This window comes from Musa acuminata, chromosome BXJ2-8, assembly GCF_036884655.1.
Source record: "Musa acuminata AAA Group cultivar baxijiao chromosome BXJ2-8, Cavendish_Baxijiao_AAA, whole genome shotgun sequence".
NCBI lineage: Eukaryota > Viridiplantae > Streptophyta > Magnoliopsida > Zingiberales > Musaceae > Musa > Musa acuminata.
Window position 1 is genome coordinate 53573687 of NC_088345.1, and position 16633 is coordinate 53590319.

General features: G+C 42.7%; 3 protein-coding genes across 4 annotated transcripts; 1 reads left to right on the forward strand and 2 right to left on the reverse strand.

Annotated features, from left to right (window-relative positions):
• Window positions 1-752: 752 nt before the first annotated feature.
• On the forward strand, window positions 753-7475 carry LOC135586607 (biotin--protein ligase 2-like). Of its 2 annotated transcripts, XM_065123153.1 has the most exons (9): window positions 753-1197; window positions 1297-1358; window positions 1463-1611; window positions 1745-1865; window positions 2141-2296; window positions 3519-3564; window positions 6278-6347; window positions 6417-6493; window positions 7125-7475. In XM_065123153.1, exons 1-9 carry the CDS (start codon window positions 797-799, stop codon window positions 7165-7167), a joined length of 1125 nt encoding a protein of 374 aa, XP_064979225.1. In that variant the 5' UTR covers window positions 753-796; the 3' UTR covers window positions 7168-7475. The 2 variants fall into 2 exon arrangements, with proteins under 2 accessions (XP_064979225.1, XP_064979226.1); XM_065123154.1 differs by lacking the exons at window positions 6278-6347; window positions 6417-6493; window positions 7125-7475 and adding an exon at window positions 4475-4953 and having other exon boundaries at window positions 760-1197.
• Window positions 7476-8160: 685 nt separating this feature from the next.
• Window positions 8161-11202, reverse strand: LOC135620299 (tubulin beta chain-like). Its single transcript, XM_065123155.1, has 3 exons — window positions 10700-11202; window positions 9517-9786; window positions 8161-8930 (listed from the first exon to the last, which is right to left on the reverse strand). The coding sequence occupies exons 1-3, from the start codon at window positions 11091-11093 to the stop codon at window positions 8275-8277; spliced, it is 1320 nt and encodes a 439-aa protein (XP_064979227.1). The 5' UTR covers window positions 11094-11202; the 3' UTR covers window positions 8161-8274.
• Window positions 11203-11602: 400 nt separating this feature from the next.
• Window positions 11603-12508, reverse strand: LOC103995616 (putative germin-like protein 2-1). The gene is made up of 2 exons (XM_009416239.3): window positions 12316-12508; window positions 11603-12228 (listed from the first exon to the last, which is right to left on the reverse strand). Exons 1-2 carry the CDS (start codon window positions 12431-12433, stop codon window positions 11693-11695), a joined length of 654 nt encoding a protein of 217 aa, XP_009414514.2. The 5' UTR covers window positions 12434-12508; the 3' UTR covers window positions 11603-11692.
• Window positions 12509-16633: the final 4125 nt, after the last annotated feature.

A 16633-nucleotide genomic window follows, 5' to 3' on the forward strand; every position in this document is an offset into this window, starting at 1 on the left:
AAGTTTGAGTCTAATGCTGAACCATCACCACTTGCCAAAGATGCCTGCTTTTGGCATGTCCTCATGGAAGATTTGGTGGCACTCTTTCTCTCCACGCTCGAAAGTTATGGCACAGGTGAAACGAGAGCAAGATGAGATTGGGTTTGGTAAGGCCTAACTCACAAGTATTCTCATTGACTCGGGGATTACAGACAATGATCTGCCACCGGCCCTGCTTTGCTGGTAACTCTACACAAACGGATGCCTGCAGCTGATGCAGAGCACACACATAGATTATGTCATGCACAGTTTCAGCAAATTCATGTTTGAGATCCTGTGATTGAACATAATGTGGCCTGTCACCATCCTTCGTTTGCAGATAACCCCATGGAAGCAGATGCTTGCGTCCGATGCAGAGCACTTGACGATAACCGAGTTGAGCTCTCCTCAGCTTCCAACTCTTAGTGTTGGCTCACTACGTCGAACCCTCAGCCGCACGGAAAAGCGTGGACGATCGAAGACGAAGCCGCCGCCGGGATTAGAAGGATCGGCTCCGCCGCAGAGGCTGTGGAGGACGCGGTCGATGGAGTTGGCCGGACGGGGAATGCTCTGCTCGTCTGGCTCTGTATATATGCAATTTTTCATATATAACCCTCTAAATATGTTATTTTTGTTTTTATTCCTCTAATTTTAGTTTTAATATATATTTATATCGTACCGTAAGTCGTAACCCGTGAAGCTGCCACGTGTCATCGCGGATCCTATCACACTTCGTTCGCTTCAAAGTCTCGGACGCGTCGCGACGCGACCGAACCCGATGCCCTCGGCCCTACTCCGCCCTACGGCCGCTGCAGCCGCATTCTGTCGCCTCGGCCTCCGTTCCCCGCCTCCGCCCCGCCGTCCGATCCTCCCCCTGTCCGCCGCCCGGCTCTCGTCCTATTGTGGTGGTGCCATGGACGGCTGCGGCAACTCCACGGTCCTCGTCCTGGCCGGCAAATCTCCGCAAGAGGACGACCTTGCTCGATTCCTCAAGTCCAGGAGCGACACCCTAAAGCTCCTCGACGAGGAAGCAGGGGAGGTTAGGGTTTTACTCCGCTCCGAGGCGTACCAATCCACTTTCGATCCTCAGTTCTATATGGGCGCCCTCACCGCAAGCCGCTTTGGGCGGCTACTCATCTGGTCCCCGAGGCTTCCCTCCACCCACGACCTTGTTTCAAAGTGAGAACACGGAAAGATCCCGTCTTTTCTTCTGATTCCCATTGCTTGAATCGTTTCTTGGATTTGAAGCCTCATATCTGATTTATGAGTCGTGGATAGGAACTTCGGTGAGCTGCCGGTCGGCACAGTCTGCGTCACGGATGTCCAGATCAAAGGCAGAGGTGTCGATCGAAAAAAAAAATATGGTTTTTGGTTTCCTCTCTCGGGGTGCGATGAAGTTTTCCTTTCTGATAAAGACCGTATATGTTGTTATTTGGCTCTGAAGGTCGGGCGAAGAATGTGTGGGAGTCGCCCATGGGCTGCCTTCTGTTCTCGTTCACGTTGCAGATGGAAGATGGGCGAAAGCTGCCGCTGTTGCAGTATGTTGTGTCTCTTGCGGTGACTGAGGCAATCAAGGAGTTGTGCCAAACCAATGTGAGCTCTTTCATCCTAATTATTACTCGTCCCCTGTGCCTTCTTGTTATAGTCTCTTTGGGCCTCGTTTTTAGATCGTTCCAAATGTGATCGATATGTGATGGTTTGGTTTGTGAAAAAAATATAATTTCAGGGATTACCGCAGCTCGATATTAGAATAAAGTGGCCAAATGATCTTTATCTAAATGGTCTTAAAGTTGGCGGAATCCTTTGCACTTCAACTTACAGATCGAAGCACTTCAATGTTTGTGCTGGTAAACAGGTCTCTTTTTTCCATGTGATGGTGTAGGTTTCCAATACTTTTTATTTCTTTTGACTGCTCTGACCTTCTGAATATAGCAATAATGGATGAAGTTTTAATGGATTGAAAATTTACTTTGATGCTTTTCTCCTCTTTAACAGACTAATTTGATTTACCTGTTTTCTGCTTAGGATTTAAATTTGGATGATGACAACAGCTTAAGCATTTTGTTTGTAACCGGATAGTTTTTCCCTTTGGCTTGATGAATGGATAATTCTATGTTTATAGGTATTGGATTGAACTTGGATAATGAGAAGCCAACTACATGTTTAAATGCAGTACTGCAAGAGATTAACTCAGGTTCACTTTGCTTGAGGAGGGAGGATATACTTGCATCATTTTTCAATAAATTTGAGAATCTCTTTGAGGTTTTTCTAGATCAAGGTAAACTACTACATGATTCTTTCATTTTGTTCTTTTATCTCACTATTAATGATGACAATTGGTCAGTTCCAGATGATCTGTGTTAGTAGGCCCAACCTGAACTTGCTCTAACCCACAAGGGATCAAGGATTCTGGAAGAATGATGGTAACTTGGAATTTGACTGGTTAGGGATAGGTGGATTTGTATTAGACCAGGTTAATTGTCATATCAAGATAAGTTTCTTAATTTGTATGGAGGAAAATTAGGTCGGACTAGTCCAATTCTATTTAAACCTCTATCCGGCTCGAACTTGACTGAGCTCATCAACTTGTAAAAGTTCCTTGAGCTTAAATTTAAGTTTGATCAGGTCCATGTTAATCCATCCTCTGTATCAGGATTCTTTACACCTTATCTGAAGTATGTATCTGTTTAAGGTCAATCATGTCACTGCCTTCGTGTTAAAACCAAAGAGTTTAACACAAAGCTTAGTTAGATTGTATTAGAGATGGATTGGCTTACTCGGGTTGTATGTAGCTAAAATAGCTAAAATACAATTTGTAAATAGTTACATAACTCATAGTCGTTCATATTCTAATTTTTTATGGTCTATGCCCTATATTGTCTAATCTTGTTTGGTTTGGTTATACAAGGTCTGGGTTGAATTTATGGTTAACATTATGGAATTAACTTGGTTACCCAATTAGCTTTAACGCTTTTTCTTTTTCTTCATCTGATTATCTGGGTTTAAATACTTCCATTGGATGATTTTGACCCTTCTTAACTCTTGTGCACTTCATGTATTAAATCTATAACCACCAATTTAACGCATAACCCTTAGCTTAGCCTGAGGAATTTGTGGTTGAAACTGGTTGAAACCCATAGAATTGTTTTCAATCATATATCTGCCATCCATTTACTGCTTTTAGTTCTTCTCAGAAATTCATATCATCATGCTTAATTTGAAGGTTCAGTTATAGAGTGAGAACTCCTTTGGATGCATTACAATTTTTTGGCTGGAAGCCAAAGTGGTTACCATGGCTAGCTTCATGTCATAGATGGTTGACCTTCCAAACTCGGGGGTGATTCTGTAGTGCATCTTGCTTCAACATCATTGCCAATATGTTTTTTCACCCTGCTTAATGAGGCTTCTTTTTTGTGGTTCCTTGCCCTGTTCTTATAACAACAGCTAGTAAGTCAATGTTTAGAAACTTTTAACTGTATCGGGTTTTGTTTTCTTGCCAGGCTTTCAGTCTCTTGAGGAGCTGTACTATAAGACATGGCTTCATAGGTATATTACAATTCCAAAATCATTCTTTTATTTTTATTCATGCACTTGTAAATACTTTAACTTTTTCTTAAACTTCTCTGATTTTCCTCAATAATTTCTTTAAAGCAAGTTTAATGCAGTACATTTTCTTCTTCCTTCTCTTTCTATGAAGATATGTGCAATAAACTTGTATTGGATATACTTAACTTGCAAGGTGTAATGTATCCATCTACTTAATAATTAATTTGAAATGATTTGATTACATAAATGTTTTACTTGGATGATTAAGCTTGGAAATATACTCAAAGTTTTTCTCCCATCATAGCATAATATAAATTCAGAAGTTAGACATGATCCTGTTACCATAGCTTACCTAGATCAACAAGATGATCACTTGTTATCATGAGGCACGACCAACATTTACTGCAAAATTTGAATAGCCTACCCGCTGATTGGAAATTGACTAAACTTATTATTCTATTTTTCAAAAAAAGTTTAAGAATCTAGATTCCATCCTTCTTGAATTCATATTATTCCTACATATGATTCTTTTCAGTGATTTAAAATGCGCTAGGCGCCAAGGTGTCACGGACAAAGTTCTAAACTGAATGTTTGATGTAATACTTGTGTATGTCCGTGTCTTTCTGTTTGTTCATGCTTTGCACAGCATGTAGAGGAACGATTGAAGGCTTAACAATCCTATTTTAGTTAAGTTTGATGACATTCTTAGGCTTGTAAATAAATATTGTGTCATGTGGACACTTGTGAGAGATATTCGGTCTGTAGTGGACCATTTTGATCCTTTATTGTGTAACCATTCAGAGCTTGTAAAGTCTGTTTGTAATTTGCATTGTCTATGAAGTGTTTTCTGGAATGTTTGCTTGTGGATCCCGAGTGAGGCACTTTCTCTAACCCGTTTTCTCTTTTGTAGGTCCTAAGGGACCATGGGAGGTTTCGGGGAGACTGACCTTTGCGGACGGACACGCAAGGGTGCCGCACGACTTAGGCAAAACCAGCTAAGTCCGTGACAGATGGTATCAGAGTGGGACAAGCACTCATAGAAACACTTGGCATGCAAATGTGGGGGACCTAGCGGGGCTGCGTTGAGGGTAATCAGCACACGCGCGACCGTTTGGGGGAAAAACGGGCATGGAGATGTAGGGAAAAAGAGTCGCTCGGAGGAGCGGACATCTGAGATTGACATTCAGAGGAATGACCAACCCTTCGCGCCAGAGGCACCACGAGAACAAGCAAGCTTGGAAGAATGCGGAGTGCACAAAGGTTGGGATGGCTGAGTTCGAGCTACGGCTCGACGTTGACAATGATACTTGATGGTGCTCAAGGCAAGCGAGGCGCTTGGTAAAGAATGAGACCATACAAGGTGGAATGAGTTGCTCATCGACCGAAAGAGTTATGCAAAACTCACAGAGGTGAGGGGAATTACTAACTCGAAGAATTCGGTACTCATACATGGGCTTGTATGTAGACGATAGAAGCGTAGAGAGATGTTGCTCCAACGGGACAGTTATCAAGGAGGGATAGATCCCGGTTCTCCAGAGGGAGAATCATGTGCAACAGACCGCACATGTTTAGGAGAAGTACCTCAAAAACAACAACTCCACGAAGCTCAATGGATCGAGTGTGCGGCGAGGAGTCATCGCATGATCTCGCTTGAGAGAATGCATTGGTGGATACATTGCGAGATCAAGTGGGGGAGCGACCCAAAGCAACACAAATAAAGGCACACTTGGAGTCGATATGGAGATCGGACTAAAGGGAGGGCTACTCAGTGGAGTAGGCGGCAAGGTTGATGAAGAAGACGGTACAATCCCAGAGGCGACCAAAACTATTAGAAACTTACTCCAAGTTGGGGTAAAAACTTCCTGCATTCCAAAAGTTCTATGGTATTGAGAAGGTGAATCACAGTAGCTAACTCAATGCAAGGAGTGCAAACACTTCAAGTGCTTCAGAAGTGCGATGACAGAACAAATCCTAGAAGTTTCATCTCATTGAGAAAGTCACATAAGTGTAGGAGCAAGGGAATGTATAGGGAACTCAGTTTTTATTGGCTTGGAGCACTCTTACCACTAAGTAGGCTCTGTCATGATCACAAGACAATTTCTTGTTACAAAAGACCCTTCAGAGAGCTTTATTGCTTCAACTAAACGTGCTTAGATAGGTGACTTGTGAGTTGCAAATTGCAAGGAGTGGTTTCACTGAGCAATCTGATATTCAGTTCTGTAGGTTTGGTGTTAAATAACTTTTTTTTCATTACAGAATTAACATAAGTGGCTAGTTATATGGTTAGACATGGCAAATGTCCAACTACAGGAAAAACACATTGCACATGATAATCGATCTTCAAGTAACAATGACATGGCAATCATTACATTTTGTTGTTTGTTTCACAGGAAATGGGTGTTTGATCTCTTAGCTACATCAAAGTGATGTTCCGGAAGGGAGACACATTATATTTAACCAGATTAGTCACTTGAAGTTGTCCACTTATATAATTGACATTCCACACTTAATGAAATAAACCCTTACCTGACTAGCATGACAATGCAGACAAGAAATTAATGGGTGAAGAACTTGGCATTGATTTTCTCTTTTTTCTTTGTCTTTCTATGTGTACACATTTTCGACAACCTCTTATCTGCTTTCTTTTCCATTCACATGCTTTTGTTGGTATCATTGCATATAGCCTGATAAGCTCTTATGTTTAAAAATGCAGTGGTCAGAAGGTTGTCATAGAAGAAAAACAAGAGGGACAACCTGAGGAAAGCATTATAGTTACAGTTCAGGTAAATTTTGCAATTGTGAAATTCTGAAATAACTGTTCTAGCTTATCTAATTTGGCTCATTCTACACAGGGATTAACATCCTCAGGATATTTATTAGCTGTTGGTGAGGACGATAAGAGTTATGAACTCCATCCTGATGGCAATAGGTATATTCTGTGTCATCTTACATCTTTAACAAATGATAAATACCATTCTATGCTTATGCTGAGTACAGATGCAGCAATCGTCTGTGTCCTCTTTAAATCTTTGACAAACGGTACAGACTATGTTATCCTACATGATGTCTAATTAAAGAGGCAGCATGCCTGCCCTCAATTGTGAAGTGTTTCTGTTGTTTATGAGTTTCTTTTTGTGAAAGATATCTGAGCATCAAATCCGTGGAAGGAATTGAATCTCTCATCATCTTGATGCATGATTTAAAAACTTGTTAACTTGAAACTTAGCCAATGTAACTCCAACCAAATTTTTGGTTTTAAGTTGGTGCCATACTCGGTTGGCTGAAACTTGGAGTCGAACTCAATCGACGCATAAATTTCTTCATAGACATGAGTTATAGAACTCATTGATGGCTAACATCACAAAACTATTGTTTTTTAAATGATTTAAACATTACTTTGCTTGCCTTGTCTGATAGTCAACTAAAATTTGATACATCTATTTGAGTTACTTTTCTCACTTTATATATATATATATATATATATATATATATATCCTTGTATTTGTTTATAGTCATTATATAGAATTGTGAGTCTTTACCTGCCTATTTGATGCATGCAGCTTTGACTTCATCAAAGGACTGGTTAGGAGAAAGTTGGAGTGAAGACTAAGAAATTGTGCAGGCAGCAAACAGCACTGGCGGATGTGAGAATTTTGGTGCTTAACCTTCTCAATAAATTACAATACTCTTAGTAATTAAAGATATGACTTGACAAAAGACTCGTGTAATCAATCAATCTCAAGTAGTTGAAACATTATGTTTTTTTTTTTATAATTATTGTTGTTGGTGTTGTATGTTCGTCAATAAACTAATCAAATAATTGAACTGATTTCAGAAGTTTATACAGTGACAAGTCATTCTTGTCCATCGAAATCTTGTTAAATTGTATAGAATAACAAATTATTGTCTTCTATTTGGTGTTTGTGGGTGATGAACACTGGAATACCAGTGGGTTATCATCATGTATCATTTGTTCATCTATACAATGTTTGAATGTGTGCAATTTTTTCCACTAAGTTTATGTTTCCTACTTGTTATCCATGAAGATAATAGATACATACATACATTGGAAAAGCGATTGGAACTTAGAAAGAAATATACAACAATAAATAAATACTTTTATTTTGTCGTAATTGAGCTATAGATGTATTTAAAATTTTATTTATAGGTTCTAATAAAAATCTGTTTTTAGGTCTATCTCTCCTAACACAATTAATATTAGTTATCTTTAATCTTTTAATTATAGTATTTTTTATGTCTGTTTATCACATGTTTATTATGTTTATGAATAAAAAATAATTTATTTTATTTTTTTATGTACTCCATAAATCCATCTTAACGGTACTTATTTTAATATGTATTATTTCTTAATTAGCACAACATTAAGAATTGACTTGTAGAATTTTTCATTCAATTTAAACGATAACCGATGACATCAATCCCTCTTCAATTTAATCCTCTTCTTTATATTATAAAGAATGTTTTCATCAATCTCTTTTTATCTTATTGTATAAATAATTTATAAAATCTAAAACTTCAATTCATCACAGGAAAAAAAAAAAAAAAAAAGTGATACTAACAAAACAACCGACACAATTTTGGATAGGGCAATGTGCATCATAAACAACATGCAGATAGCGTGATTTCACATGGAGCATACAGGTTTAACAAGTAGCAACGTGAAGAAATCAACAGGCACAAGTACCCCTCTCAAGCTGCCTCTTCCTCTTCCTCGTCGTCTGCTGTTGCATCCTGGTATTGTTGGTACTCGGCAACCAGATCATTCATGTTACTCTCGGCCTCTGTAAATTCCATCTCATCCATGCCTTCGCCGGTGTACCAGTGCAAGAAAGCCTTCCGCCTGAACATGGCCGTGAACTGCTCACTCACTCTCCTGAACATCTCCTGGATGGAGGTTGAGTTGCCAATGAAAGTGGAAGCCATCTTAAGCCCCTCGGGAGGACTGTCGCATACGCTGGATTTGACGTTGTTGGGAATCCACTCGACAAAGTAGGATGAGTTCTTATTCTGAACATTTATCATCTGCTCATCGACTTCCTTAGTGCTCATCTTACCTCGGAACATGGCTGAGGCAGTAAGGTACCTGCCATGGCGGGGGTCGGCGGCACACATCATGTTCTTGGCATCCCACATTTGTTGGGTCAACTCGGGAACTGTGAGGGCACAGTACTGCTGGGAGCCTCGTGATGTCAATGGTGCAAATCCTACCATGAAGAAGTGGAGGCGAGGGAAGGGAATAAGATTCACCGCAAGCTTCCGGAGGTCAGAATTAAGCTGGCCAGGGAAGCGAAGGCAGCATGTCACACCGCTCATGGTGGCAGAGATCAGATGATTAAGATCGCCAACTGAAATGCAAAGATTAAATAAATAAGAACTGAAGATTAGCACAAGAGAAACCAAGATTAAATGAAAAGGTTACAGTTCTTGTGACCATTACTAGTGCTGCCACACATCAAAACCCTTTAACTTTGGAAAAGCATATAGGCATAATTTAGAAAGAAAAAAAAGGAAATATGGAAAAGCATAAGTAGCAATTCCATTGTCCACAGTAGAAACGAAAGCAGCAGTCATAGAACAGAGATGCACAGGCCATAAAGGTAGGTGAGATAGATGTAAAGATCTTAACTGTGATAAGAAATAACCTAAAGAATTTCAGAAAATTAAACATGATTATGTTATGTGCTAAAATTACGTTAGAGAAATCAATAAATGAATGAAGCCATGCTAAAGATCTACCAGATGGATCAGAACAGAAAACAGAGGAAAGAGCAAATAGGCTTTTGTATGTGCAACAATAAAAGCAACAGCAGACGTGCGTGTTAAGAATGTAAACATTCAGAAATGTAAGTAAATGGTATTAAAGATGGACGTCGACGGTCATAGCATCTGATTACAATGAAAGAGCTGTTCTCCTTGATAGGGTTTACTTACAAGTAGGAGTTGCAAGCTTCAGAGTGCGAAAGCAGATGTCATAGAGTGCCTCGTTGTCCAGAACCATACATTCATCAGCATTCTCAACAAGTTGATGAACGGACAGTGTGGCATTGTATGGTTCCACCACGGTATCTGATACCTTAGGTGATGGAAAAACAGAGAATGTTAGCATCATCCTGTCTGGGTACTCCTCTCTGATCTTAGAGATAAGAAGGGTGCCCATTCCGGAACCCGTTCCTCCTCCCAAAGAATGGCATACTTGGAATCCTTCAGACCAAAAGGGAACAAAATCAGAAATTTTACATGCAGCAATAAACAAATCAGGTGGAACACAGTAAAACATTAACTAAATTTTCAAAATTACATAAGACACTTCATTCATTTGGCAGCAAATCTTGGTAGAAAGATGGAGAAACATGGATAGAACCAATTTTTATCCGGAATCCCTTTGCCCTTCTCTCCAGAAGTGGAGAGATTTGGAGAGGAAGGAAGAAAATTAAGTGACAGCTTCTCTTTTTGCTGATCCAAACCAAGTTAACTTTTTCTCTTTTAATTTCTCTTCTGCCCTTGCCTTCTCTTCTATTCCCTTTTTCTCCACTTATCTATTCTCTTCTCCTTTGGTTACTATCCAAACAGATATCCAACTACTTTGATGCATTTCCAGACTCAAAAATAAAATATTTTTAGCTCTTCTAATTTGATATAAGATACTACCACTACAACAACAAGGTCACAACTACTTGGATTCGGCTAATTTGTTACAAATGAAAAGGAAAAAGATGCTTGACGATTCATAGATACAAACATCTATTTGCACATGTTATTAAGACAAAATACATTAGACTACAAATATGTCAAAGACATATATTATTTCAAATATACTTAAAACTTTCTTTTCTCTCTTCTCCTTTCAGGAAAATCTACTTGAGCAAGAAAAGAAGATTGAATAGGGTAAAGCCTGTCGGCACCAAGATGGCTACATGATTGTGAAAGAAACCAAGAAAATTCATTTAGTTTCAGTAAACAAACTTGAATCGTAGGTAATAAATTCCCAAAGTAATTCTCAAAATCAAGAAATAGAAAACCTAATTAGTCTCATTTCTACTCTTTACAAATATCAAAGCAATAAAGAAAAATGTCGAACATTACGAACAAAATATAAGTACAAAAATGAAAGTACCTTGCAAGCAATCGCAGTTCTCCGCCTCCTTGCGGACGACATCAAGGACAGCATCGATGAGCTCGGCGCCCTCGGTGTAGTGCCCTTTGGCCCAGTTGTTTCCGGCCCCGGACTGGCCGAAGACGAAGTTGTCGGGCCTAAAGATCTTGCCCACGGGACCGGATCTGATGGAGTCCATGGTGCCGGGCTCGAGATCAATAAGAACGGCGCGGGGGACGTACCGGCCGCCGTTTGCCTCGTTGTAGTATACATTGATCCGCTCGAGCTGGAGGCCGGAGTCGCCCGTGCAATTACCGGTGCTGTCGATGCCGTGCTCCTCGCAGATCACCTCCCAGAACTTAGCACCGATCTGGTTACCGCATTGGCCACCCTGTATGTGCAGGATCTCCCTCATACTCACCTGCCGGAGATCCCAAGGTCGCTAAGTTTAGGGTTCGGAGCGACGGCGAAGGGAAGAGAGGCGAAGAGGAGAAGTAGGCGGAGAAGACGAATGGGATCGGAGACTCACAACCGCCCCTATTTATACCCGAGTTAGTCGTGCTTACCGATTATTTAGGAATTATTTTTAGGAGAAATGGTTCACTTCGCAGATTGTGAGACAACTTAAGCTACGAGTCACGATTTAGACGCACATCCTTCCATCGCGACGTAACTCGGACGGTCTACACAACGGCGTCAATCGCCATTCACAGAACGAGGATGTTAACGACCACCTGGCTCCGGTTTGGCGCGGGAAAAAAACGCTCTTTCGCCTTTGTAACACAGCGATATATGGCGTGCGAACCCGTTATGGACTCTTCGGTAAATCCCGGTTTCCAAGTTTGAGTTGTCGATGCCAAGAACAGTGAACTCGGCATCGGATGTCATGATCTACACACATCACAGTTATATCGGTCGTTGGATGAAGCAGTAGGTGACGTTTGATTATTAAGGTCAACACACACACACGCACACAAGACAAACAAATAGAATTCTCTAGCTAGTTTGTGGTTCCTAGAAATGAGCCTGAATCCGATCTATGATCTTCTTGTCCACCTGAAAGGCCTTAGCGAGGATATCATCCGAGATGGCTGGTTTGGACCCGAAGACGGAATTGGCGATGGTGATCACCCCCGGATTTTGGCTGCTGAGACCGGAGAGTGCGACGGCCTTGCTGGTGCCGTAGTTGAACTGGAAATGGATGAGGCCTTGGGGGAACACAAACACGTCACCCTTGCGAAGCACTTTGGTGACGAGCCTGTTGTCGGGGTTGGAGGTGACGAAGCCGACGTAGAGCGAGCCTTCCAACACCGTTTGGATCTCCGTCGCCCGGGGATGGATGTGAGGAGGGTTAAGGCCAAACGGCGCGTAGTCCACCCGGGCCATGGAGATGCCGAGGGTGTTGAGGCCGGGAATTCGGTTCACGTTTAGGAGCGTCACGTTGGAGCCGACTTTGTTGGTGGTGTCGCGAGGCTCGTCGAGACCGGAGAAGAAGAAGTCCTCGGCCTTGACGAGCTTCGGATTCTTGCAGACAAATCCGTTGACGAACACTGCATGGGTCGAAGCAGGAATCAACATCTCGATCCATGATAATAATCAACCCGATCACAGGTACATTAGATAAGCTGTTAGTATACCATTGGACGTGTTATCTGCGACACACAGGTCTTGGAGAGCACCGGGATCACGGGCCATGGTTGGGGAAGAAGCCAAAGCAAGGAGAGCAGCGAGGAGGAGGGCGTAGGCTGCAGCCATGTCTTTGAATTGTTCCGCTATGTAACGAGAGCAAGGAAGTAAAGAGAGGAAAGGATCACGAGAGCTTTTGTCGTTGGATGCAGATAGCATGAGCAGATGGATACATGTATATATATCACATCGGAAGAGTTGACGCTTTCCCGTTGAACAGGAAATGATAGGCGGCAGCTGCAAGAAGGAGTCAATCGCATGTGATATATACTAGTAATAAGAATCGAATGTTTGACGTAGTCCATCCTCTGCTTCACCACGTAACATCATATGCACGCGGAATTATTGATAGCAGCACCAAAGAGAAAGAATGTTACGTTGTGACTGCATCAAACTTGTACTTGTTCTTATCGGCACATGCGAACAATGACTTGTTCAATCAATCATATGCCGGCGGGATATTGTTGATCGATCGTTCACAGCTACTGTAAGCCTTCCTGTTGAATGGGAAAGCATTACTGTTTCAACGCTTTCTTATTGCCAAAAGTCTCTCTATCTGTAGATATCCATCCATCTGCTTCCTCCTCGTTCTACCACCAACTAGTAAAGTTCTCTCTTGGCTCCGTCTTTATCACCAAACACTGTGCAATGAGCATGCATAACATTATTGATTGTTAGGCCATTTGGCAATCGAACTTGCAGAATTGTTGATTCCTTGACACTGTCATGTGATCTAAACTTATCCTAATTGTGTTCTTACACCTCCCTCTTTAAGAGACTTCTATGTTACATAACATTTGGTATCAGCATACTGTCTTCAGCATACAATACATACTATCAAAGGAGTATTAGCAGATTGTAAAAATTAAAGCACCGGAGGCAATGTTGATGGATACACACAAAAAAATAAAGTTGGAAGAACAAAGATTGAAAGATCCAAAGGCAAAGAATTATCTTTTCCAAGCGATTGATCACCGAATCTTGAAAATAATTCTTTGTAAGGATACTTCCAAGCAAATAGTTTGGGCTTTGATGGTAGTCTTCGGGATCTATTGAATGTCGAATTCTTCGAGCTTGTCCTCATACATCGAACTTGGATAGAATCCGACATAGTGGTTGATCGATCACCACCTTTATCGTGTGGGCTTCAAAATATGGGTGCAGTTTCTAGCCGCTTGTGCTAGGGCTAATGCCAATTTCTCGATCGGTTGGTATCATCCCTCGGGCCCGTTCAAGATGTGGCTAGTGTAGTAGATTGGTCATTGTGTTCCTGCATCATCTCGGACTAGGACCGAACTAACTGCGTGTTCGGATGACACGAGGTAGAGGCTAAGCGGTTCGCCCAAGATGACCGAGGCAAGCTGAGGTAGCTAGGCGAGATATTCCTTGAGATTCCCGAAGGCTTCCTCACATTCAGAAATCCACTTGAAGTCTTTGGGATGCCTTAAAGCTCGAAAGAAGGGAAGGCATTTGTCTCCCAATCGGGATAGGAATCGGGTAAGGGTGGCTAGCCTTCCTACAAGGCATTGCACCTCCTTAGCCGAGCAGGGGTGCAACATATCAGTTATAGCTCGAACCTTTTTGGGGCTATCCCCTCTGGTGAATGATGAAGCCGAGGAACTTACCATAATCAACTCCAAAGGGGCACTTGGCGAGGTTGAGATGCATGTTGAACTTCCTAAGCGTTTGGAACGTCTCAGCCAGATATGCCAGATGGGTGCTAGCGAGCTTGCTTTTCATGATCATATCATCAACGTATACCTCCATGTTCCTCTCAATCTAGTGCTTGAATATCTTGTTAACTATTCTTTGGTACGTTGCTCTAGCAGTCTTCAGCCCGAAGGGCATAACCTTGTAATAGTATACTCCTCGATTTGTGATGAAGGCAATATGCTCTCGATCTTCAAGAGCCATTTTGATTTGGTTGTATCCCGAGAAGGCATCCATGAATGTAAGGAGCTCATGCCCCGAGGTTACGTCGACCAATTGGTCAAACCTCAAGAGCGAGTAGCAATCCTTCGGGCATGCACAATTAAGATCAGTGTAGTCAATGCATATCCTTTAGCTTCTATTATATTTTTTTTATGAGGACTATATTGGATAGTCATCGAGGATACCTTGCCTCGAATATGAACCATGCCTCCAATACACAATCAACCTCATTACTGACCACTTTCTGTCAGTTGTGAGAAAACTTTCAAGGCCTCTAGTTCACTGGCCGCACTTGGGGGTAATTATTCAGGTGGTGTCGTGCTACTTTTGGATCAATTCCCAGCTTATCTTTTAGCGACCAAGCGAAGACATCGACATTTTTTGTCAATAAGTCAAGGAGTTGGACGCGTTCCTTTTCTAGGAGCTCAGACCCGACCTTCAGAACTTTGTCCGATCGACTTTTGCCTAGGGGGACATCTAGTATCTACTCGGTTGGCTCAAGACGAAGTGGCAATTTGGCAACGTCTTGGGGGTTGGACATAGGCAGCTTGGGTTTTAGCTTCTTACATAGCATGACAGCTACCAGATAGCATTGCCTTGACTCTCGAGGATCACTCCTTCTCCAATCCCAATGCGAGTTAGGAACTTTATTGCCCGGTGATAAGTGGAGATGACAGCTCTTAACTTGTTGAGGGTCAGGCAGCCTAGGATGACATTATATGCTAAAGGGAGTCTGACCACTATGAAGGTGACCATCATAGTCTTGGACCTCGGCTCCTCCCCAATGGTGACCGATAAGGTGGTAGTGTCGAGGGGCGAGATAGAATCTCCAGTGAACCTGGTGAGAGTCGAGGTCATAGGAGCTAGGTATTTTCTAGCTAAGCAAAGCTTCTAGAAGGCATTGAGGTACAATACTTTGGCTAAGCTCCTAGTGTCTACCATTATCCTTTTGACTCGGGCATTGGTAATCATGACCGAGATCACCAGGGTGTCGTCATGGTCGGGGTGCTCGACTTCCCCCGTTGGGAAGGTGATCTCGGGCTCATCCCATTACTTGGGATGCCTTTCCACGGTTGCTCGAGTATAGGATTTTTATGTCGATGCAATGTCTCCTCCCGAAGTGGACCACGGATGATGATGTCAATATGTCTTTCTACAGGTCCCGAGGGGTGCGGGGAGGATTCTCGTGGCTTCTTGATATAGCATCCGAGATGCCCCCTGCGAATGAGCTCCTCGACCAAGTTCTTTAGGTCGTGACACTCCTCGGTGTCATGACTATAGTTGTGATGGAACCGGTAATAGTTGAAGCAATCTCTGAGCATAAGGGCATCGGAAATACTATATAGGGCCATCTGAGCCTGAAAGGCGGTGGTGACATGCTCTGCCAGGTCAGAGCTACCATTGTAAGCCTTGAGCGTAGGGAGGCGGAAGTTTAGTGGTATCGATTTGTCTTGGATCTCTTTCATAAAGGGAGACCCTATCGAGGAGCCCTCCCTGAGCTCTTGGACTTATGAAACTCCCTTTGGACCTTGTCCAAACATCGATTGACCAAGCGCAACTGAGCTCCAAGAGAGTCCACCGAGTCAGATGATAGGGTGTCAGGATCGGGCCAGCTCAGGATGGTGCGTTAGAGGCCTAGGGCGCTGTGCTCTGTTGTTGGTCTCGGGTTTCCCGATTGCTCCTTGGGTGATAGATTCACATCCGTTGCTCTAGGTTGGTGAGGGACCAGAGATGGCTCTCATGGCACGGTGATAGGGGTCGGTGGGTCCCACGATGGCAACAGTTGAGGCAGTACCAACTGCTAGGCATGTTGGGGAATGAGGGGGATGATAGTCTTCATCATCCCTGCTTAGGCTTGGACTTTGTGAGTGAAGCTAAGGAACACCTCGGCTAAGACAATAGGTTGCCCCATAGTGGTCTCGGGAGGTGATAGCCCAGGATCATTGAATAACCGCCATTAGCGGCTCGGGGTCACAGCCGAGGTATTCCCTTCTAGGCTTGGAGGAAGTGGGAGCTGTCATCCAAACCCGAAGGTCGAATGAGTCGGAGGTGGCTCTTCTCCAAGGTGCTCTCTCGGGATGCTCGGCTGGGGGCGTTCTTGTGACATCGGGCTCTCTTTCTAGCGCCAAAATATTGGGGAACCTTTATGTCATAACTGAGGTGTTAACACAGCTCGGTCCAATCCCAAATATACAAAGTCGCCCATGCAAATGCTTGGATAGTAGAAGTAGGCGTCGGGTTGGGTTGGGTTCGAGCCTTGTCTCCCAAGTGCAGTCTTCTCCCTTGGCGAGTTGCCTGCTTTTTTATCGCTAAGTTCTTACACATAGGCCGAAGTCG

Coding starts and splice junctions, on each gene's coding strand:
- LOC135586607 (XM_065123153.1), top strand. CDS start 797: ATGCCCTCGGCCCTACTCCGCCCTACGGCCGCTGCAGCCGCATTCTGT. Junction 1,359..1,462: donor TGTCCAGATCAAAGGCAGAG/GTGTCGATCGAA, acceptor TTGGCTCTGAAG/GTCGGGCGAAGAATGTGTGG. Junction 1,866..2,140: donor GCACTTCAATGTTTGTGCTG/GTAAACAGGTCT, acceptor CTATGTTTATAG/GTATTGGATTGAACTTGGAT.
- LOC103995616 (XM_009416239.3), bottom strand. CDS start 12,433: ATGGCTGCAGCCTACGCCCTCCTCCTCGCTGCTCTCCTTGCTTTGGCT. Junction 12,229..12,315: donor CGCAGATAACACGTCCAATG/GTATACTAACAG, acceptor CGACCCATGCAG/TGTTCGTCAACGGATTTGTC.
- LOC135620299 (XM_065123155.1), bottom strand. CDS start 11,093: ATGAGGGAGATCCTGCACATACAGGGTGGCCAATGCGGTAACCAGATC. Junction 9,787..10,699: donor GAACTGCGATTGCTTGCAAG/GTACTTTCATTT, acceptor TTTGGTCTGAAG/GATTCCAAGTATGCCATTCT. Junction 8,931..9,516: donor GAAGCTTGCAACTCCTACTT/GTAAGTAAACCC, acceptor TTTGCATTTCAG/TTGGCGATCTTAATCATCTG.